This window comes from Beta vulgaris, chromosome 3 (genome assembly GCF_026745355.1).
Source record: "Beta vulgaris subsp. vulgaris cultivar EL10 chromosome 3, EL10.2, whole genome shotgun sequence".
In the NCBI taxonomy this organism is placed as follows: Eukaryota; Viridiplantae; Streptophyta; class Magnoliopsida; order Caryophyllales; family Amaranthaceae; genus Beta; species Beta vulgaris.
The window spans coordinates 14,363,364-14,381,896 of record NC_079204.1 but is presented as its reverse complement, the minus strand read 5'-3'; the positions used below and the strand labels follow the sequence as shown (position 1 = coordinate 14,381,896).

Sequence of the window (18,533 nt, the reverse complement as noted above, 5' to 3'; positions counted from 1 at the left end):
CGTTTGTCTTCATGTTGGATCATCCTCTGATTATCTTCTTTTGATTGCTATTCTTTGACTTTCATCTCTTGACAAACTTGATAATCTTCCTTTGGATTTTGACATTTTGTTGACTTTGACCTCTGTTGACTTCGCTTAATGGGCTTTATACTTACATTGGGTCTTTTGTGTTAAAAGCACAAATTAATCCTTTTGAAGTTAGATTCAATGTACCACAATAAATATTACTTGACATCCGAAAATGATAGTAACAATAACTTTAAGTACAATACAACTTTGGGTGATCGGGTTTGGAATTGTAAATCAAGTATAGGTACACGTCAATTTTGTTAGGTCTAAACTCACATAACCAATCTACGAATTATTAGACAGTACATAGAATATCTAAGTTATGTATTTATTCAATCAGTCCCTCTAAAATCTAATAATTCAAGTTGTTACATGCAATTCCAAAACATCAACAAAACGATCATCTCTAAAACAAAACCAACTTCATCGATTCAAAACCACATTTGGCCTTAATCTAAGGCAGGATAAGGCAATGTAGCAATGTGGTTATGAGCCACAGTTCCTATCCAAAGCTTACCATTAACCTCTCTAACTTCACTAACTAGCTGCATTACCACACCCTTTTTATCTTCCAACACTTCAAGGATTTTCCCATCCTCATTGAAGAGAGATATGACAGTGTACATCTTCATCCCCATCAACCTAGCCAAGGTTTTCAATGGTAGCGGAATCCGAAAATACATTCGCCTTAGCCATGGGTTGTGGATCAACAACTCTTGGGGTGCTGTCCTACAACAATCTATGGCTACCCAAAATTCACCCTTTTCGTTGAGTCTTACGTTGTCTGGAAATCCTGGCAAATTTGCTACCACTTCTACTTGGCCTGTTTTTGGACCCTCAAGCCACAACTTCAAGAGCCTGTGTCAATATATAGCACATTTCTTAGAATTTCTAATCAGAAATATTATACTCATTACTCATCATATGAATATCAGCTTAAAAATCATTCAAAACTTTTACATGAATTCTCTTCTTCTTATGTATATACTTCTTCGTCCCATAATTAGGATCTTGACAGAGTTTGTCACGCATATTAAGAAATTAGTGTGGCTATTTGGTCAAATTTTAGTCGTAATACTTGTTGTCTCATGAAAATTAAGGCGTTTTTGTATCTTGTTTTTGTGTATATAAAGTTGAGTAAGATTTAGTCAAATCACTATTCTTAAGGAACTAGTAATATAGGACAAATTTGGTTAAAAGTAAACAAAAATTGAGAGGAGAGTTGCAAAACCTCTTAAGCTATTGGGATCCATATTATATGAGGATTTTCTACCAAAGTATGTCACGTGGAAATATATATTTTCGATCTCTCAGAATATTATAGAAGAAAAGTATATGTGCATTTTTGTTGACACGTTGCTATGTAATTTTTTTGAGATATAGTTATCTAAATAAAGTGAAGTCCTTAAACTTATATATATTAGAAAAGAAGTGAAGAAAAGAAAATTTTAGCATAAACAATTTTTTAAATACAATTTTTTGCGAGAAATAATCTTTTAAAAAAAAATCTATCAAAAGAAGATCTTAATAAGAAAATATTTTGCAAGAAATAACCTCGACCCATTTTCTGGCATTGATTGACCAAGCATTTTTCAGCGTCGACTCATTAAGGAGTGGACGTGAACTGCATCTCTTATGTTTCAACCCTTCTTTTCTCCATTTTTCGACATTGACCAAGTATTTTCCGATGTTGACTTCATCAGTATATAATGGGGAAACGAGCTGAAACAAAAAATGTGGGTCACGTGTCTTCCCATGTTTGGTTTTAATGAGTCGAAGCTGCAAAATACTTGGTCAATGTCCGAAGAATGGGGCAAGGTTGTTCCTTGCAAAAAAAAAATTGTTTAAGGTCTTATTTTGCCAGACTTTTTTTTTAAAAGGTTGTTTCTCGCAAAAACTTGTATTTAAAAGATTATTTTTGACAAATTTTCCGAAAAAGATAAAAGACCTGCAATTAGTAGTCTCGGTGAAGAGGAGGAAAGTTTGGTGTTTAGATAATTGAACTCCATTAGGAAAAGCCAAACCATCCAAAACCACATGTGTTTCTTTGGTAGATGGATCATATCTAAGAAGCCTTCCAGTGGCTTCTCCCTCCAATAATATTAGAAAGTGGTTCCTGCAAATACCCAAAATATCAGTAACACTGAGACACCCATTTTTCAAGTGAGAGTGGATGATTGGGAGAAATCACAATAATTTAGGATAGTAGCAACAATATTTTACAAATTGATCCTTTTTTACATGCATTCCAAATCGTGACAAGCATTAAATTGATATCCTAGAATGGTATTAATTTAAGATTTTATTATCATATCATGTATAATTAGTCTCATAGTTATTACAAAATGTTTCCATTCTTAACGTCTTATTGTCATTTCTTAAGATTGCATATATCTTCTTCCTATAATACAAGTTATTTGATAAATAAGAGAGTGATAGATGTATCTTTAAGAGGGTGCTTGGTCCAGTGGAATTATTTTTCTTGAAAAGAAATTTACCAATTTTATTTTGTTAGGTCGGCTAAAGATGACATACGGTTTTTGTAAAGGTCAAAATAGTTATTTTAGTGATAGACAAGTAAGACTACATATTTCTTTTGAAAAGTTTTAAAGTCCAAAATTTTATCCTAATTCTAACCTTTTTTCTTCCTTCCATCTATCCTATTCGATTTTTATTTTTTTTCCTTTTTAATTTTTCTTACAAGAAACCAAATACGAGAAATGATTTTACGTGTATTATCTCAATAGTTATAATCTCATGAAAATTACTTTAGATTAAAAATGTTTTCATTCAATCAAACACATACCAAGTCTTGTAATTTAATGTTTTAGAGTTAGTTCCATATGGGGATAATGTACTTACACTCTGTTGTATCTCTTGCTAGTGTCAGTGAAAAAAATGGAGCCATTTTTGTGAATATCAAGATCATTTGCAAATAGGATTGGATCACCACCTACATGTGTTGCCAAAGGAGTAGCAAGACCTCCCTCAGGCCCAACAACAAGAAGCCCATAGTAAGCATCAGCAATGTACAAATTTCCATATTCTTTGTCGAACCTTAGGCCCAATGGGCGCCCACACAACTGCTCGAACCTCCATTGTTTTGGTGTTGTTGAGTCAACTCCTTGGCCACATACTTTCATTGACCTTTTAAAATTCATTATCATCTAAAATTAGCAATGATGCCTAAAACAAAGGTAAAAATAAATAATTTCCCCAAATGACAATTCAAAAAGACTAATTAATGTTATTATAATGAATTAAGACTCCGTTTAGTAGGGCGTAAAACGTTTTTCCGGAAAACTATTTTCCTCAATTTTCAGTTTTACATTGTTTGGTTGGCAAAAGAGTGTAAAACCATTTTCCTTTGGGGTAAAATTACTCTCCCAATGATGGAAAACCATTTTCCTTTCAAAATGAAGGAAAAACTATTTTCCTTATTTCTCTTGTGCACTCCTCTCGCTACCTCCTTACTTTCCCTTTCATTTTCCTTTCATTTTCCTTTCATTTCCTCATTTTTCTTACATGTAACCAAACAACGGAAAACTAATTTTGGAATTGTATTTTTCATTGTAAATTATTTTTCATGAAAATCATTTTACACTGAAAATATTTTACGCCCTACCAAACGAAGCCTAATTTCAATACTTTAAACAATTTATACTAGAGAAAACTTACCAAGTTGACGTCACAGTTGCAAATGTTTCCCATCCAATTTTCTCCCCCATCCACCTTACAATCCGACCATCTGCCAAACCAGTATATGGGCCTCGACCCAAATTATCAAACTCCAATGACTCCGGCCCAAAAACTTGATCTACAAACTCCAATTTGGCATGTTGGCCCAATCGACTTTGGTTGTCTCTAGGCCAATATTTCATGACTTCCTTGTAAGGTGCAATTTGATTAGTAACGGGCTTGAATTCATGGCCGCCCAATGGACCCATTTCAAATGGGTCCATTAATATGAAGCCCAATACAACAACTAATACAAGAAGAAATGGATGTTGTACTAAAGCCTCATCTTTAATTGCAATTTTCTTCTCCATCTAATGCCTTTATTTTTTCCTTGATAAATCTTTTGGCTTCAAGAAGAAGAATGAAAGAAGAAAGAAGAGACAGTTTTGATGTAGAGAGATAGATGTTATGCAAAGAAGGTGAGAAATTGAAGCAGCATTTGGTAGGATTTAGAAAAAGAGCATGTAGTACTTGTGACGAAGTTTTATAGTTGGTTTTGGTTGAAGAGTAAGTTGTTTCTTTTGATCTGTTGGCCAATGACATTTGTACTGTTTATTCAACCTACATAACATATACTTCCTCCGTTCCATAATAAGTGAAACAGTTCTCTCTTTTATGTAAAAGCTTTTTCAGAGAAGTGTTTCACTTATTATGGAATGGAGAAGTATCAAATTTATGATGCTACCCTTTACCCTTGTATGATTGTGTAGTTAACATAGGAGTTTGTTCTAGTATTTTTATATAGGAAGTACATCTTATTGATTGGATGTACATGAAAAATGGAAAAGGGTGAAACCCAAAGTTTAGTTCACATTTATGAAGTAACCCTGGTATGGATTGTTTTTTTGTTTACTTTAGATAGGAGTTTGTTTTGCGTCTTTTCCATGGTGTAACAACATGTTGATTGAACTTATATGTAAAAAGAAAAGGGCGATAATAAAATTTAACAATTCGTTTTTGTATGATCTGATCTCAACTTTATATAGAAGTTTTTTTTTTTGGTTTTTTCAGATATTAAATATGTCCTATATGAGAAAGCATTTGATACATTGATACATCTCAATAGAACTTATGTTTCAAGATTTATAAAGTAGTTATCAAAAAAATTTATATGATAGATATTTGCAAATTCTTATACTCTAATAATGGCTTATACCATTGTAATTTTTTTAATAGTAACAAGAAATCATTTGGATCCCCTTGTACAGGGCTCCTACCTACATGCTCATTACAATCATACCCGCAACCCCCCTGAATCCCAAGTATATACTTGGGGTCGCAATTAAACCCTAGACTCGTTAGTGAAAATGGAAAAACTCAACGCTTGAACCAACCACAATTCCTAAAACAATTGGATCTTTGTCATAGCTGAAGGAGGTTTCTATCATACACTTGGTCTTCTTCTATTCAATGCATCCCACTTCTAAATGACGCTTAAAATAAAGTAAGATGGTTGATGCTTCAATAATTATACTAGTAAATTACATAGTCTCAGTTTGAGTTCATAAATGTTAGGGTAATGTTATATGTAGCCCTTAGGGCTACATATAAGTATTAAATACATGTCTTAAAATGGAAACAGTTTATGAATTCATGACAAAATTTCACATCATTTGAGATAATAAACTAGTATTTAGGCCCGAGCGATGCCCTGGATTTTCTCTTTGCTACATTTTATTAGTAGTTAAATAAGTATTCTCATCCTCATTTTAAAAAGTCATCTTATTCGTTATATGTATTTCAAACGTTTTCCATTCATATGTCATCATTAATTTTAATTACAAAATCGATAATGGTATGGTGGAGTAATGGTTGGATTTCTTACTTTCATACTTGAGGTTGTGGGTTCAAATCTTTACGTAAATATAATGCTTGATTCAAATTTTTATTTCTATTTTAAACTTCTTATGCATAGCCCTAAGGGTTATATATATCATTTTCCTAAATGTTATGCTTCTTCTTTTTTTCTATTAAGGAGAATTACCTTACAAGAAGGAGGAGAAATTGAGATTCTTTCTTAATAGAAGTAGGGCCTCAAAACCGCTAGGCGCCTAGGCTGACCTTAATCCTCATGCTATACTTCTTTGTTAGTAGCTTCCATTACCTGTTGCTTCATAAATTAGGTTAACATCCTTCAATAATTACAATCTATGTTTCAAACCCACATAGTTCAATAAACTTTCATTAATAAATACTCATTAGCAATTATCCAATTTAACTAGGCTCATGTAGTCATGTGCATATATAACCTTAAAGTAAACCTAGCAAAAAAGTTTAAAAATATATATGTTGGAATACATCCAAAAGAACGCGGAGGAGGCTAACAGAGGGTGTGTCTCGCGCACGGTGGTTGCATGTTGCGCACGTCAACTGCGTGCCGCACACGATGGTTGTGTGCTGCGCAATGTCTTCGAAGTTAGCGTTTTCCTTTCTTTCCAAAAGTGGCCTCACTGGGCGAGTTCCGCCTGGCCCGACCAGCGAACTCCTTTTTTCAGCGGAATTTTGATTTATGTGTTTTTTATTGCTTATTTTGTCTTTCGTATAAGTACCTTCTTGAAAACCCGAAAGTTTATTCTCTCTAACCTTAAAATACAAGTGTACCTTTTTACTTAATATTTGAGCGATTCTCGGTAAATTAATTCTTGGGTATGGGGTGTAGAATTCAAGGGTGTTGTGTAAATTTTGGGAGGGGTTCGTCATTAAAAGCCTATATCAGTATGGTATGGTGGCGAAATCGCTTCTAAGGTAGTTGACTAGTAGCCTCAAACACAACGCTAGTGCTACAAAATTCAATTAAGTTTAGTTGACAGATTTCAGCAAATAAGTTTCTTATTTTCCAATTTTTTATTTTTATTAGGAAAGATAATTGGTCCGAAGACCAACCCCTGTTAGGCTACTAGTCTGCAGGACGCACCAGCTCCAGAGGCTGGGTACAAGGCTAAACCGTCCAAAATTAAATGCCCAACATATTGTTGGAATGAGGATTCGAACACTGGGTAATGTCACAGCTACCATCTCTTCCTCAGTTTCTTATTTTCCAATATTTGTTAATATTGTCTATTTCATTGTTTTTTTTTATTAGGAAATTAATGCTAAGGAAATACCCTAACATAATAATGCTGGAGGTAAGGATCAAACCTCTGACCTCAGGGGGTCAAGGGGGAGCGCTCTACCCACTTGAGCTAACTCCTATCCTTTGTTTATTTCATTGTTTTTTTTTTTTGGGATATTCTATTTGGTACCATTATACTTCTGGCTTTTCCATTTGGTACCACTATTTTTCAGATATTCCACATGGTACCATTATAATTTGATTTTATTCTCTATTATAACATTCAACTAAGTAAAGTGTTAATTTAAGTTAGAATAGGCTAGAGTTTTACTTCGATGTACATGTTTTAATTTGCGTTAAGATTTTAGTAATCATTTTAGTCGTTAAGGTCAAAGTTGAGGTCATATTTGACAATAAAAAGACACAGAATATTATGATTATTTTTATGAAAATTTTGACTGAAAAATAGAGCTTTAAGGGTTAAAACGACACCCTAAAATCTTAATTTATTGAATTTTTGCAATTGCAAATAGAAACATGCAAACGCAAACAAAATTGTATTCTTGTTTAACCATTAACTAACATTTTACTTAAAAAAATGGTATGATAAAGATTAATATTAAATTAGAGTGGTATCATGTGGAATTTTAAAATAACAGTGGTACCAAATGGAAAAGCCAAAAATTCAATGGTACCAAATGGAATATCCTTTTTTTTTTTAGGGGAGTCTATTTCATTGTTATCCATGAATATATTAATCATACTAATTAATTCCAGCAAATTTAGAAATTAGAAGGGATTTTATTATGATTGTTGTATTCATTTGATGTACAATTTATTCTAACCTAATTTTAAGGATACCTTGGATATAATTCCTTGAGTGTTAGTTTGTTAGAAAGAGTAGATCTTGTGCATGGACTTGCAATGGGAATCTTGATGTACGATGTAGTAAATTCATAACTGTAAAGAAGTCGTGAAGTGCTATAAAGCAGTAATCTTTTTTTTTGGTTCTTCTCCCGCTATAATGTGAAATAAGAGAGTTACACAAATGGTGATTGATTAGTTGGAGATTTGGAGGACTAAGGATTGGAATCATTAGTTCAGTGGTATGAATTAATGTTGAAACTATTCATCTCTCTATCCTTACTTCATCTTCTACACCCCATAACAACCCATTCATCTCATTCACAAAACTTCATTTTTGATCGAATTGAATTAAATTGGAAGATGTGAAATAAGGAGAAATAAACTACTAGCAGAAGAGCTAAAGTAAAGAAGAAAAGTTGGGGAAGCTTTGCAAAGTCAAATGAATCCATCCCCAAAGATTTCTTTCAACACGAAAAAAATTTCGGCTATTAAGAGTCAAATTTCCGGAGAAGAAGGAAAGAGAGAGAATGTTACTGAATGAACTCATTGAGAATTTGAAAATCGGATTTGTTTGACGTTTTCGCTAAATTGGTTTCACAATCAGGGTTTCGTAATTTGTTGGTGATTGTTTGATTGGTTAGAAATAACGAATTAGAGTTTCAATTTAATTTGTGGTCCAAGAGCATGTCCAGTCATGGTTTTTTGGGCATCAATTTGAGTCATGAATCTTGCTCAAAAAAAACATGGGATTGCATCCATGATTTTTTTATGTTTGTATTTGGGTCATGCTATGACCCAATCCATGGTTGATCATCCTATGACCCAAACCATGGTTGGTCATCTTATGACCTAAGCCAACCATTTGTGCACATGTGGCAATGTATCATAAAGATTATTTTTTATAATTCAAGTTTTGTAATATGAATAACTTAATAAATACAAATTAAAAAAAAAAATTCACCAATGGTCTTATCTTTTTGAGATCTATAAATAGACATACATTTTGTCATATTTTGACAAACTTATGAAATTAATTATTTTCTCTCTACATGTACAGACATGAATAATTATTTCGAAAAGTTTTTATTATTGAAGAAGTTTTTTAATCAAAATTGATTACTACCAAATGAATTTATTTAGGATCGTTAATATATAAAATAATTCATTTATAATCTTGTATGATATTATAAATATCAAAAGGTATAATTATGTATTGATGTAAGAGAGAGAAAATGGGATGGAGTATAGTAAGAAATTGGATAAAGAAGAATGATGTTCTTTTTTTTGGTCATGAGTGGGGCGCATTTATCAAAATGGGTTATAATCCATGACAAACTTTTGTAAGATGAGAGAGAAAGTTGATGAGAGCGAGGGATGTCAAGTTTTTTTGGAGCATGAGTGGCCATGTTGTAAGGGACTGTTCTTTCTAATTTATTTTCATTTCAGTTCATTTCAATTCAGTGTAATTCGGTGCAGTTCAGTTTAATTGCAATTAGTTCAGTTCAATTCAATTCAGCTCCTAATCTATTTATTATTATTACTATTAGTTATAATTTAATTTAATTCAATTCAGTTCAGTTCAGTTGCAAATTATTCAGTTACAAACCATTCAGTTCAATTCAGTTCAGTACAGTTGCAATAATTCAATTTAGTTGTTTTATGACGAAAAAAACATGCTCTTATAACTTGTGCGATTGTTGCCAAATTTTATGGCGCTTTGACATGAATTAATTTCATGATGAATATTGATATGTGTGATATGTATAATGGCATGATTAAATCACTATGCTCTGAACATGGTTATATTTATTAGGGTCACCATAAAAAATTTATTGCGATAATATAATTTTGTGTTAACTGTGAATGGCGGCGTGATTTTTTTGTTATGTTTTAAGCACTAGCATCTTGCAACTTGTTATGGACTTCAATTTTGTGACTGAAAATGTATTTGTTCGTATTTTGGCATGATTATTCCAATTAGTTCAAAGTGTCATAATGAAATAACGAATAGCACTATGTTACAAATATATATATATATATATATATATAATATAATAATAATATATATATATATATATATATATATATATTTTTGGACATCAATGTAACGTACAAAGCAAATAAAACAAAAAGTAAATTAATGGAAACTAAGCCTAACTCGGCGGCAGTGCGTTGCTAGCTCATGCGTCTGTCGAACTTCAGAACGATGTACCTTCATGAGACAGCACCACTGAAAACCCTCCGCCAAATTGCGAATGTCCTTCAGCGTATGACTTACCGAGATGTGTGCTTGCCTCGGAAACTCCAGGAGGCGTACCAGTAATTCCGAATCAGTGAGCAGGAGGATGTTTGAGAAGAGTGAAGTACTAGCCCACCTCATGGCGTGAAGACATGCCATTGCTTTGGCCTGTAAGGCAGAAGAAGTATATATAAACATCCCATGTTGATGTAGTTGCTGATGCTGTTGGTGAACCACATACGTAGCCCCGCCTGACCCGTCTCCTGCCTTCCAAGAGCCGTCGAACTGAATAATAACATCTGGTGTACCTGCTGACATTCTTCCTAGTTGTGCTACAATGAAACCTGGTGGTCGATCATAGTTAGGGGCAGGAGGCGGAGGGGGGGTGAGAACATCCACATCGATAAATCGTGAGTGTTGACTAGCACCTTCCCGAACTTGGCCATCTAATGTTTGCAAAGACGCCCTAACCTGTCGAAAGACTTGGCCATTTCTCGTAGTCCAAATAGCCCACAAGGTGTTAATAAACTCTGGCAACCGTGTGCCCCCATAACCATCTTCTTTACGGGATTTCCCTATCCATAATTCTAGCCACGAAGCTAGGGACAAATCCGGGAAATCTAATGGTGAAACGTTCAAATTACTGCGTCCCAAGCTTCGAGAGCTAAAGGACAGTGTCTGAAAATGTGTTGGTCGTTTTCCTCATCGTGGAGGCACGTTTGGCATTGGTTCAAAATAGGAATTCCACGATTCTGAAGATTGGAAGCCGTGGCCAAGCAATTATGCCACAATTTCCAAATAAACATTTTCCACTTTGGCATGATGTTCAGACCCTAGAGTTGACGAAAAAAACGTCGAATGAGCTGGACTTGTCATGCTATGAATTTCTCGTGATTGTTGCTGAAAAACATAATTATAACCTGATTTTGTAGAATAGGAACCTGATCTAGTATAAGGCCAATACGGCTGATCTTGAGCCTCATTGAAAAGAGGAAGCTCAATACTTTTGATACTTTGAGCATCGCGAGCAACAAATAACTCATTGATCCGTCGTGATCTGAATTCCAACCCTGGTGATTGGGTAAGATAAGGTCTTTGACATAAGTGGCCGCAGCACAACGTAGCGGGACATCATTATCCCTAAAAGTTGGTACCCGGCCGTGAACCCAAGCTTGATTCCCAGCTCGAATAGACGCCCCATTACCCACCTTCCAGACACAAGCTGCTTGAAGTGTGCGGCTGGGCATCAGAAGCCCCCGTCTACCCCAAGAAATACCATGCAATGTCGAACGAATCCAATTAGTGAGAGGAGTTGTAGAATGGAAAACCTTTGAAACCAACAGTTGTGGATGCTGGACAATGCGCCAGACCTTTTTCATAAGAAGAGCTTTATTAAAAATCCCTACGTTTCGGATACCAAGCCCTCCTTGACCTTTTGGCTGATGAATGATCTTCTGTGCCCGCCAATGAATGTCTGTCTGCGAATTATTTTTCCAGAAGAACCGAGCAATCATGGCATTCAGTTTGTTCACAATAGTTGCTGGTATCGGGAAAACAGAGAGTTGATTCATAATTGTAGCCACAAGAATAGAATTGATGATAATCAGCTTGGACGACTGTGATAAGAATCTTACTTGATATGATATCCAGCAGAGGGGTAAAATGTTGAACTTTGGATCCCTGAATGTCAATGGATTACTATAGAATGGCATAATTTCATCTTTATCTATAATTGTACCACATCCATCAATGAAGTTTCTTAATATGGCTATAATGCAATTTAAAGCATAAATGTATATTTGATGATGATCTGAATTTATGTCTTTCTTTTTTCAGAGAAGTGTTTTCATTAGCTCAATTCAGTAAATTAAAGTCCATCAGCTCAACTAGTAGATATATGTGCAATTGCAAAATAATAATGTAGGTTCAAATCTTACATAGGCTAGAAACATAGATCGTCTCTGCTTGATTTTATTTTGTTATGAAATCGGTAAGTTTTTTAGAGAAATTTCTAAGATAATTTTATTTGTGATAACTAATTAAAAAAAAGTTGATTATTAAGCGTAATTATTTGTACAAAAAGGGTGATTGTGGTTTGAAAGGGTAACTTAAAAAGTAGTAATCACTAATAAACAAAACAAAGACAACATAGTGTAAAAGGTGAACAAACGAAAGAACAACTTAGCCGTCTATCCCCGCTCTTTCTCTTTTGTCTCTCAAACCCTAGCCTCCCCTACCCGGTTACCTCTTCTTCGTCGGTTAGGGGTTGCCATGGATGATTTCATCCATAGTAAGCCCATTTTTTCCCTTTTATTTTCATTTTTTAGTTTATTTTCTTATTTTGTTGAATAAATTAGTCTCGTTTTATGAGTTTTTTTGTAAACCATATTATGCGGATTTTAGTCACAACAAGAATCCGCCTTTATAGCGTCTGAAATTAGCGTCCGCCAAAGTAATCAGACGGTATATGTTCAAATACCGTCCGTCTTTCACCCAAATGCTAAATAGTGTTTGTTTTTCAAAATTTAGCGTCCGACTATAAACCAGACGTAAGTTTCCGTCCGTCTGTAGAGTTCAGCGTCCGCTTAACGGACGCTAATTGCGGCTGATTTTTTTTTTATAAAAAGTATTATGAATTTATGTTAGTGTATATATGAATTTCTAATTAATGCAAACAGGTCATTAGTGCAGAATTCGGCGCATTAGCGGACGACTTGAGTATATTTTGTTGGAAAATAAAACAGGTTAAAAAATATTAAATTATTACAACTCAGGTTTATTTTCCCAAAAAAAAAAACAATTAGTGTCCGCTCTATTCAAAATGGAAAAGAGTATATTATGGTTTAGCGTCCGCTAAACTCATTTTGGCATCCGCTTAACCGGATGCTAATTGGCGTCTGCAGCTGGCGGACGGTCTTTAGCGTCCGTTCCGTCGGACGTAAATTACCGTCCACCAGCGTCAGACGCTAATTAGCATCTGGCTTTTGGCAGATTAGAAAGTATAAAAAACGGACGCTATTTACTGCTCGCCTCCCCTCGGACGCTAAATAGCAAAAATCAGACGCTAATAATTTAGCGTCCGCTTTGTGGACGGTAATTGGTGAATTAGCGACCAGGGATTTTGCATCAGACGTTTAGCGTCCGATACCACGTTTTTAGCGTCTGCTTTTGGCGGACGCTAAAAACTGACATTCTTGTTGTGAGTGTTTGTTGTGGAGATCTCCTTCTCTCCTATGGGAGTTGTGAGTATGGTATTTTTGTCTTTAGGTATAAGAGATTGTTCTCATAATTGGTTGAAGTTTGAGACTCAACATGAAGCTATTGAAATCTCAAATGCGGCTAACATGGCTCGATTAAGAATGTTTTTTCCCAAACTATGTCAGATGGATAGATTTTCTCATCAATAGCTACACGATTCAGCAAATGCAAGAGAGTTGTGTTGTATTGTTCGATCTGGTTCATTGTAGTTTCATCGAAGACGGATTTGATTTAACATTGTTTGATTGTATCTTGTTCTTCTTTAATATATATTGTAGATGACGTTTGGCCTTCAATTAATGACATTTCTCTTTCAATAAAAAAAATAAAAGTAGTAACTATACATTAAAAGAGGTGACTATATGAGAAAAGTGATTCCTATATTGGAAAGTCAAGTAACTTTAATTATGTCAGCTTATCATAAAACGAACACAACTTTTATAAACAAAATGAATTGAACTTGAATATAAAAAAGGGTGACTTAACAAAGAGTACTAAGTAACTACATTTCTATATGTTAAAAAAGGTGACTATATTACAAAAATGGACAATATATATTAGGAAAGGTAACACAATTACAAATAAAACATTCAAAAGACTAGCTCTAATTTGATTTCTCCATTTTAGTCATTTGAGACGTAGTAAACCACATTCAAGGCGTCATTATATGTAAGAAAAGGATGACTATATTTAAATAAAGGTCACTATATATATAAAAAGGGGTGATTATTATATTTAATTAAATATGGATCACTATATGTATAGAAAAAGGCAATTACATATAAATTAGGGTCATTATATCTATTAAAAAGGGTGGTTATATCAACCTGTTAGAGATTAATCTTGAAAATTCTAAATGTTTGATGAAAAATGTGAGAAAAATATCTAATGTGTATCTAGAATTATCTTGTGAAAAATCTAAGATATTTTTACTTGAAAGAAAAATCTAGAAGCTAGGATACAACAACTATAAATATGTAATATGTGCATGATTTGAAAAAGAGAGTCAAACAAGTAAGATCCACACAAGATATTAAGAAAGGTAGAAACAAAGGGTTCTACCGAAGTGAATGAGAGACATGAGCTCTCACAATTACGCTTGTACAATTAATTATCAATGAAAATTCAATTTTATGATACTATTCAGGTCCATCAAAACTTCCGTGTGCGCCACAAATTCTATCATGGTATCAGAGCCGCAAAAGTGATTACGAAGAAGATCGAAGGCTCGAGAGATGGAAATCAAGCTTTTAAGAAGAGACTTGGAGGGCGCAATCAAGGTAAGTATCTAATACAAAATTTCAAAGAAGATATTTCAAAAGGTATGAAGATGAAATAAAAGAGTTTTAGGAGAAGACAAAAATGAAAGATATGTTTGAAAATTAAAATATGATGATGGAGAAAAAAAAAGGATGAAATAACTTTTGAGAAATGTTGAAGATTAAAATGTAGGATAAGTTGGATGGTTGATGACATGAACATCAACAAATGAAATTAACATTGGAAGAAAGTAAAGAATGAAAAAAATGGGAGAATATTGGTGACAAGAGCACCAATAGTTGGGAAGAAGAAGAAAAAAAACAACAATATGAAAAGAAAAAGGAGAAGAAAAAAAAAATTCAAGAGAAAGATTTCGGAGTTTGCTAATGACGTGGGCATTAGCAGAGATGATTGGTGACATGAATATCAATGAAAGAATGAAATTGGATAAAGATATGTGAAGAAGAAAAATGAAAAAGTTCAGATTAGGAGGAGTAAGTTGGTAACATGAGTGAAACAAAGGTAGGATGGTTGGTAACAAGGGTACCACCACAAAGAAGTGATAATCAATAATATGGAAAGAAGAAAATGGAAGATCAAGGTGGTTGGTGACGTAGGCACCGACGAGGACGAGAACAAGAAGAAAATTTCAAGAATCAAGTTTGGAGATAGTTGATGACAAGTGCATCAACAAGACTTTGAAGAGACCTTTAGAAGAAGCATGATTAAGTACAAGAATTTTCAAGATTAAGGGGGGTGTTAGAGATTAATCTAGAAAATTCTAAATGTTTGATGAAAAATGTGAGAAAAATATCTAATGTGTATCCAGAATTATCTTGTGAAAAATCCAAGATATTTCTACTTGAAAGAAAAATCTAGAAGCTAGGATACAACAACTATAAATATGTAATATGTGAATGATTTGAAAAAGAGAGTCAAACAAGTAAGCTCCACACAAGATATTAGGAAAGGTAGAAACAAAGGGTTCTAACGAAGTGGATGAAAGACATGAGCTCTCACAATTACGCTTGTACAATTAATTATCAATGAAAATTCAATTTTATTATGATATTATTCGGGTCCATCAAAACTTCTGTGTGCGCCACAAATTCTATTACAACCTAGGATTCAGTACTATATCGGCCCGTTTGGTAGTTGGTTATAAATGGTGGTAATGGGAATGAATTTGTGTGTAAATTTGTGAAAAATATCATTGTCCATTCCCATGGTAATGCTAATTTATCCTAAAGTGTCCACTTTCCTTCTTGAATTTTCATTCCCATCCAATACCACCTTGTTAGGTGGTAATGAGTGGTAATGAAAATTGCTTCCCCTTGGAGTCAAAAACACAAGTTTAGGGATGGGATTGCTTGTCCATGGAGAAAATATGCCTCCCTATGGAGATTTTAAGGGTGCTTCCCTAATAAAACTATACTTAAAATTCATTCCCATTACCGCAATTTATTAACGACTACCAAACGGGCCGTATGTGTAATCCTTTTTTGTTAAAAAGAGCATACCTATGTTAGCATGGATACTTATAATAATAATGGGTGACTATTTCTAAAAAGTGTAATTATTTGTACCCGAAAAGGGTGACTATGTTTTTAGAATATAATTATAACTTTATATATAAAAGGGGAGTATGTTGTGGTTGTGTCTTGTGTGGCTATTAACTAATGCCTTAATGTTGAACAAGGGTGGTAGTGTTAGATTAATTGAGTAGATGATTAACCATATGAAACCAATAACCTATGTAAGATTTGAACTTACATCCTTTGTGCAATGTTAGTACACAATGCTCGACCAATTAAGCTAATAGGCTTATAGAGCATAACCGACAAGACAAACAGTCATTCAAAATTTGATCGTTAATAATATAATATTGTTAAATGGACTAAAACATTTAAAATTATGCAAGAAATTTCAACCATATAAATATCCATAGTCTCTCATTTGAATAAGCTATTCAATAACTTAAGTTTACATATGGCATGAGAAAAGTTCAAAAAAAAAATCCAATTGAAGCAAGCCGCCTGCAAATTCAGCAAGCATGTCACGATACTGAAAACAAGTTTATCTAGAAGAATATATATGATAAGCACCATCATGATAACCATGGCCTGAAGACCAAGAAGGAAGAAGTTGGTTACTTAAAAGCTCACTTCATATCATTGTATTAAACGAGTAAAGGAGAGAGAGGGATTTGAACCCTCGACAGTTCTAAACAAAGAACTATGCGGTGTTCAAGATTTAAGTTATCAACCACCCAGCCATCTCTCCAACATAAGTCAATTTTTATTTTATTTATTCTTATTCCCTCGAATGGAACATGGTTACATGAGTTGATACCATCACAAGTTGTAGAAAAATGTTAGGTGTAAGTTGATCAGGTGATCCATTATTTGTATATTATATACAAATGAAAATCCCATAGTTGTTGCAAGTTGACGATATAACTCATATATATTAGCAATTGTTTCGCTTGTTTGCCCTACTAACCAACCTGAAATATCTTCATCAATAGTGTTTCTTGTGAATGTGAAGTACATTCAATAACTAAGTTAAGATTTTGTTTGTGCTATTCGTATTGTAAGATATAGTGACCTTATTTTTTAGAAGTTGTAACAGTTTCTAGCTTATCAACTTGCATTTCTTTAATAATTTAACCTTATCAACTTGTAACAATTTTACCTTTGATTAGAGTGACATACATTTCCATCAGAAGATATTCTGCTATCGCCATTTCTTTAATAAAATATTTTATTTTATTTATGTTATCTTTATAAAAGGACGGAGTGTTACACTTAACCTTAAAGTGTCCAACTTTATTCATCCGAACTACAGTTGGGACGACATTCCCCACCTCATGAACATTCTAACCCCTCATATTATATTTTGGATAAAAGGGATTCATACCTCCTTAGCCTTTTTGCTAGATCCGAAAATTAGATATCCCACCAAAAATTCAAAAATTCCTCTAGCAAATCTGTCACAACAGCTTGGGGGTTAAAGATATCCTAGAAAAAAAAAATAATCCCTATCAGCCTTTGCTCCCTATGTAATAATCATCCTGAAACTTTGGACCATTTTTGCCTCACTTGTTCCACTACAAGAGCTTTATGGGACCTTCAGCCGACCACCAACTGGTTGGGAGATACCGTAACAATAACACCACTCTTAAAACTTCAGAATCACATTAATAATAAAAAGAATAAACCAAAGTACATCACTAATTCATTCTTTGGAGTCTTTGAAAAGAAGGAAATGTTATTATATTTAAACAAGAAACATGGAATCCTCACATAGAACTACACAAAGCTCCATTTGCCCATCATGGATGGCATACTCGTAACCAAATTGATTCCTTCCAAAGCTCTAATTCTCTATTCAGGGGAGCTCAACCCCCTAGCCATCCTCCAACTTAGTTGCTTGGAATTGAAGCCACCTCTCTTCAACTTCTTCAAACTAAACTTTGACAGTTTCGTTAGAGATTTCTCAGATGCAACCAATGTTATCATTTGTAATCATCTAGGATATCTCCTTAATGGTTTGAGCTTTCAAACAAGCCTCTGCTCTACTCCAAGGTCTCCTCCTCGATCGACATCCAACATGGTATCAAAAATATTGTCATTGAAGATGATAACCTCCTCATCACTAATACAATCAACGATATTTGGTCTCATCTGTGGAAAATAACTAGCATCATAAAGGATATCAAAATCCTCCTAGTCAAATTTAATAGCTGATAGGTCAATTACATCTTGAGAGAAGCAAATCGAGCAGCAGATTGGATAGCCAATGTTGGTCATTTTGTTAGCTCTTTTTTTTTTATGTTGTATCTTGTAATAACTCCTACCTTTCTTCTATCCTTCTAACTAACGCATTAGGAACCCCTCTGTTTCTTCTATCCTTCTAACTAACGATTGGATAGCCTCCTAATGTTATTTTTCTTACCATGTAAAAAAATGTAACATTTACAACATTATCAACTAAAAATTATGAGAAGTACATAAATCCTGAAAATATGTATTGTAACGTATTTAATAA

The 18,533-nt window shown here is 33.8% G+C and overlaps 1 protein-coding gene across 1 annotated transcript; it reads right to left on the bottom strand.

Annotated features, from left to right (window-relative positions):
* Nucleotides 1-294: 294 nt before the first annotated feature.
* Nucleotides 295-4,373, bottom strand: LOC104888836 (protein STRICTOSIDINE SYNTHASE-LIKE 13). Its single transcript, XM_010673936.3, has 4 exons — nt 3,748-4,373; nt 2,932-3,216; nt 2,018-2,185; nt 295-927 (listed from the first exon to the last, which is right to left on the bottom strand). Exons 1-4 carry the CDS (start codon nt 4,116-4,118, stop codon nt 519-521), a joined length of 1,233 nt encoding a protein of 410 aa, XP_010672238.1. The 5' UTR covers nt 4,119-4,373; the 3' UTR covers nt 295-518.
* Between the last annotated feature and the right edge of the window lie 14,160 nt (nt 4,374-18,533).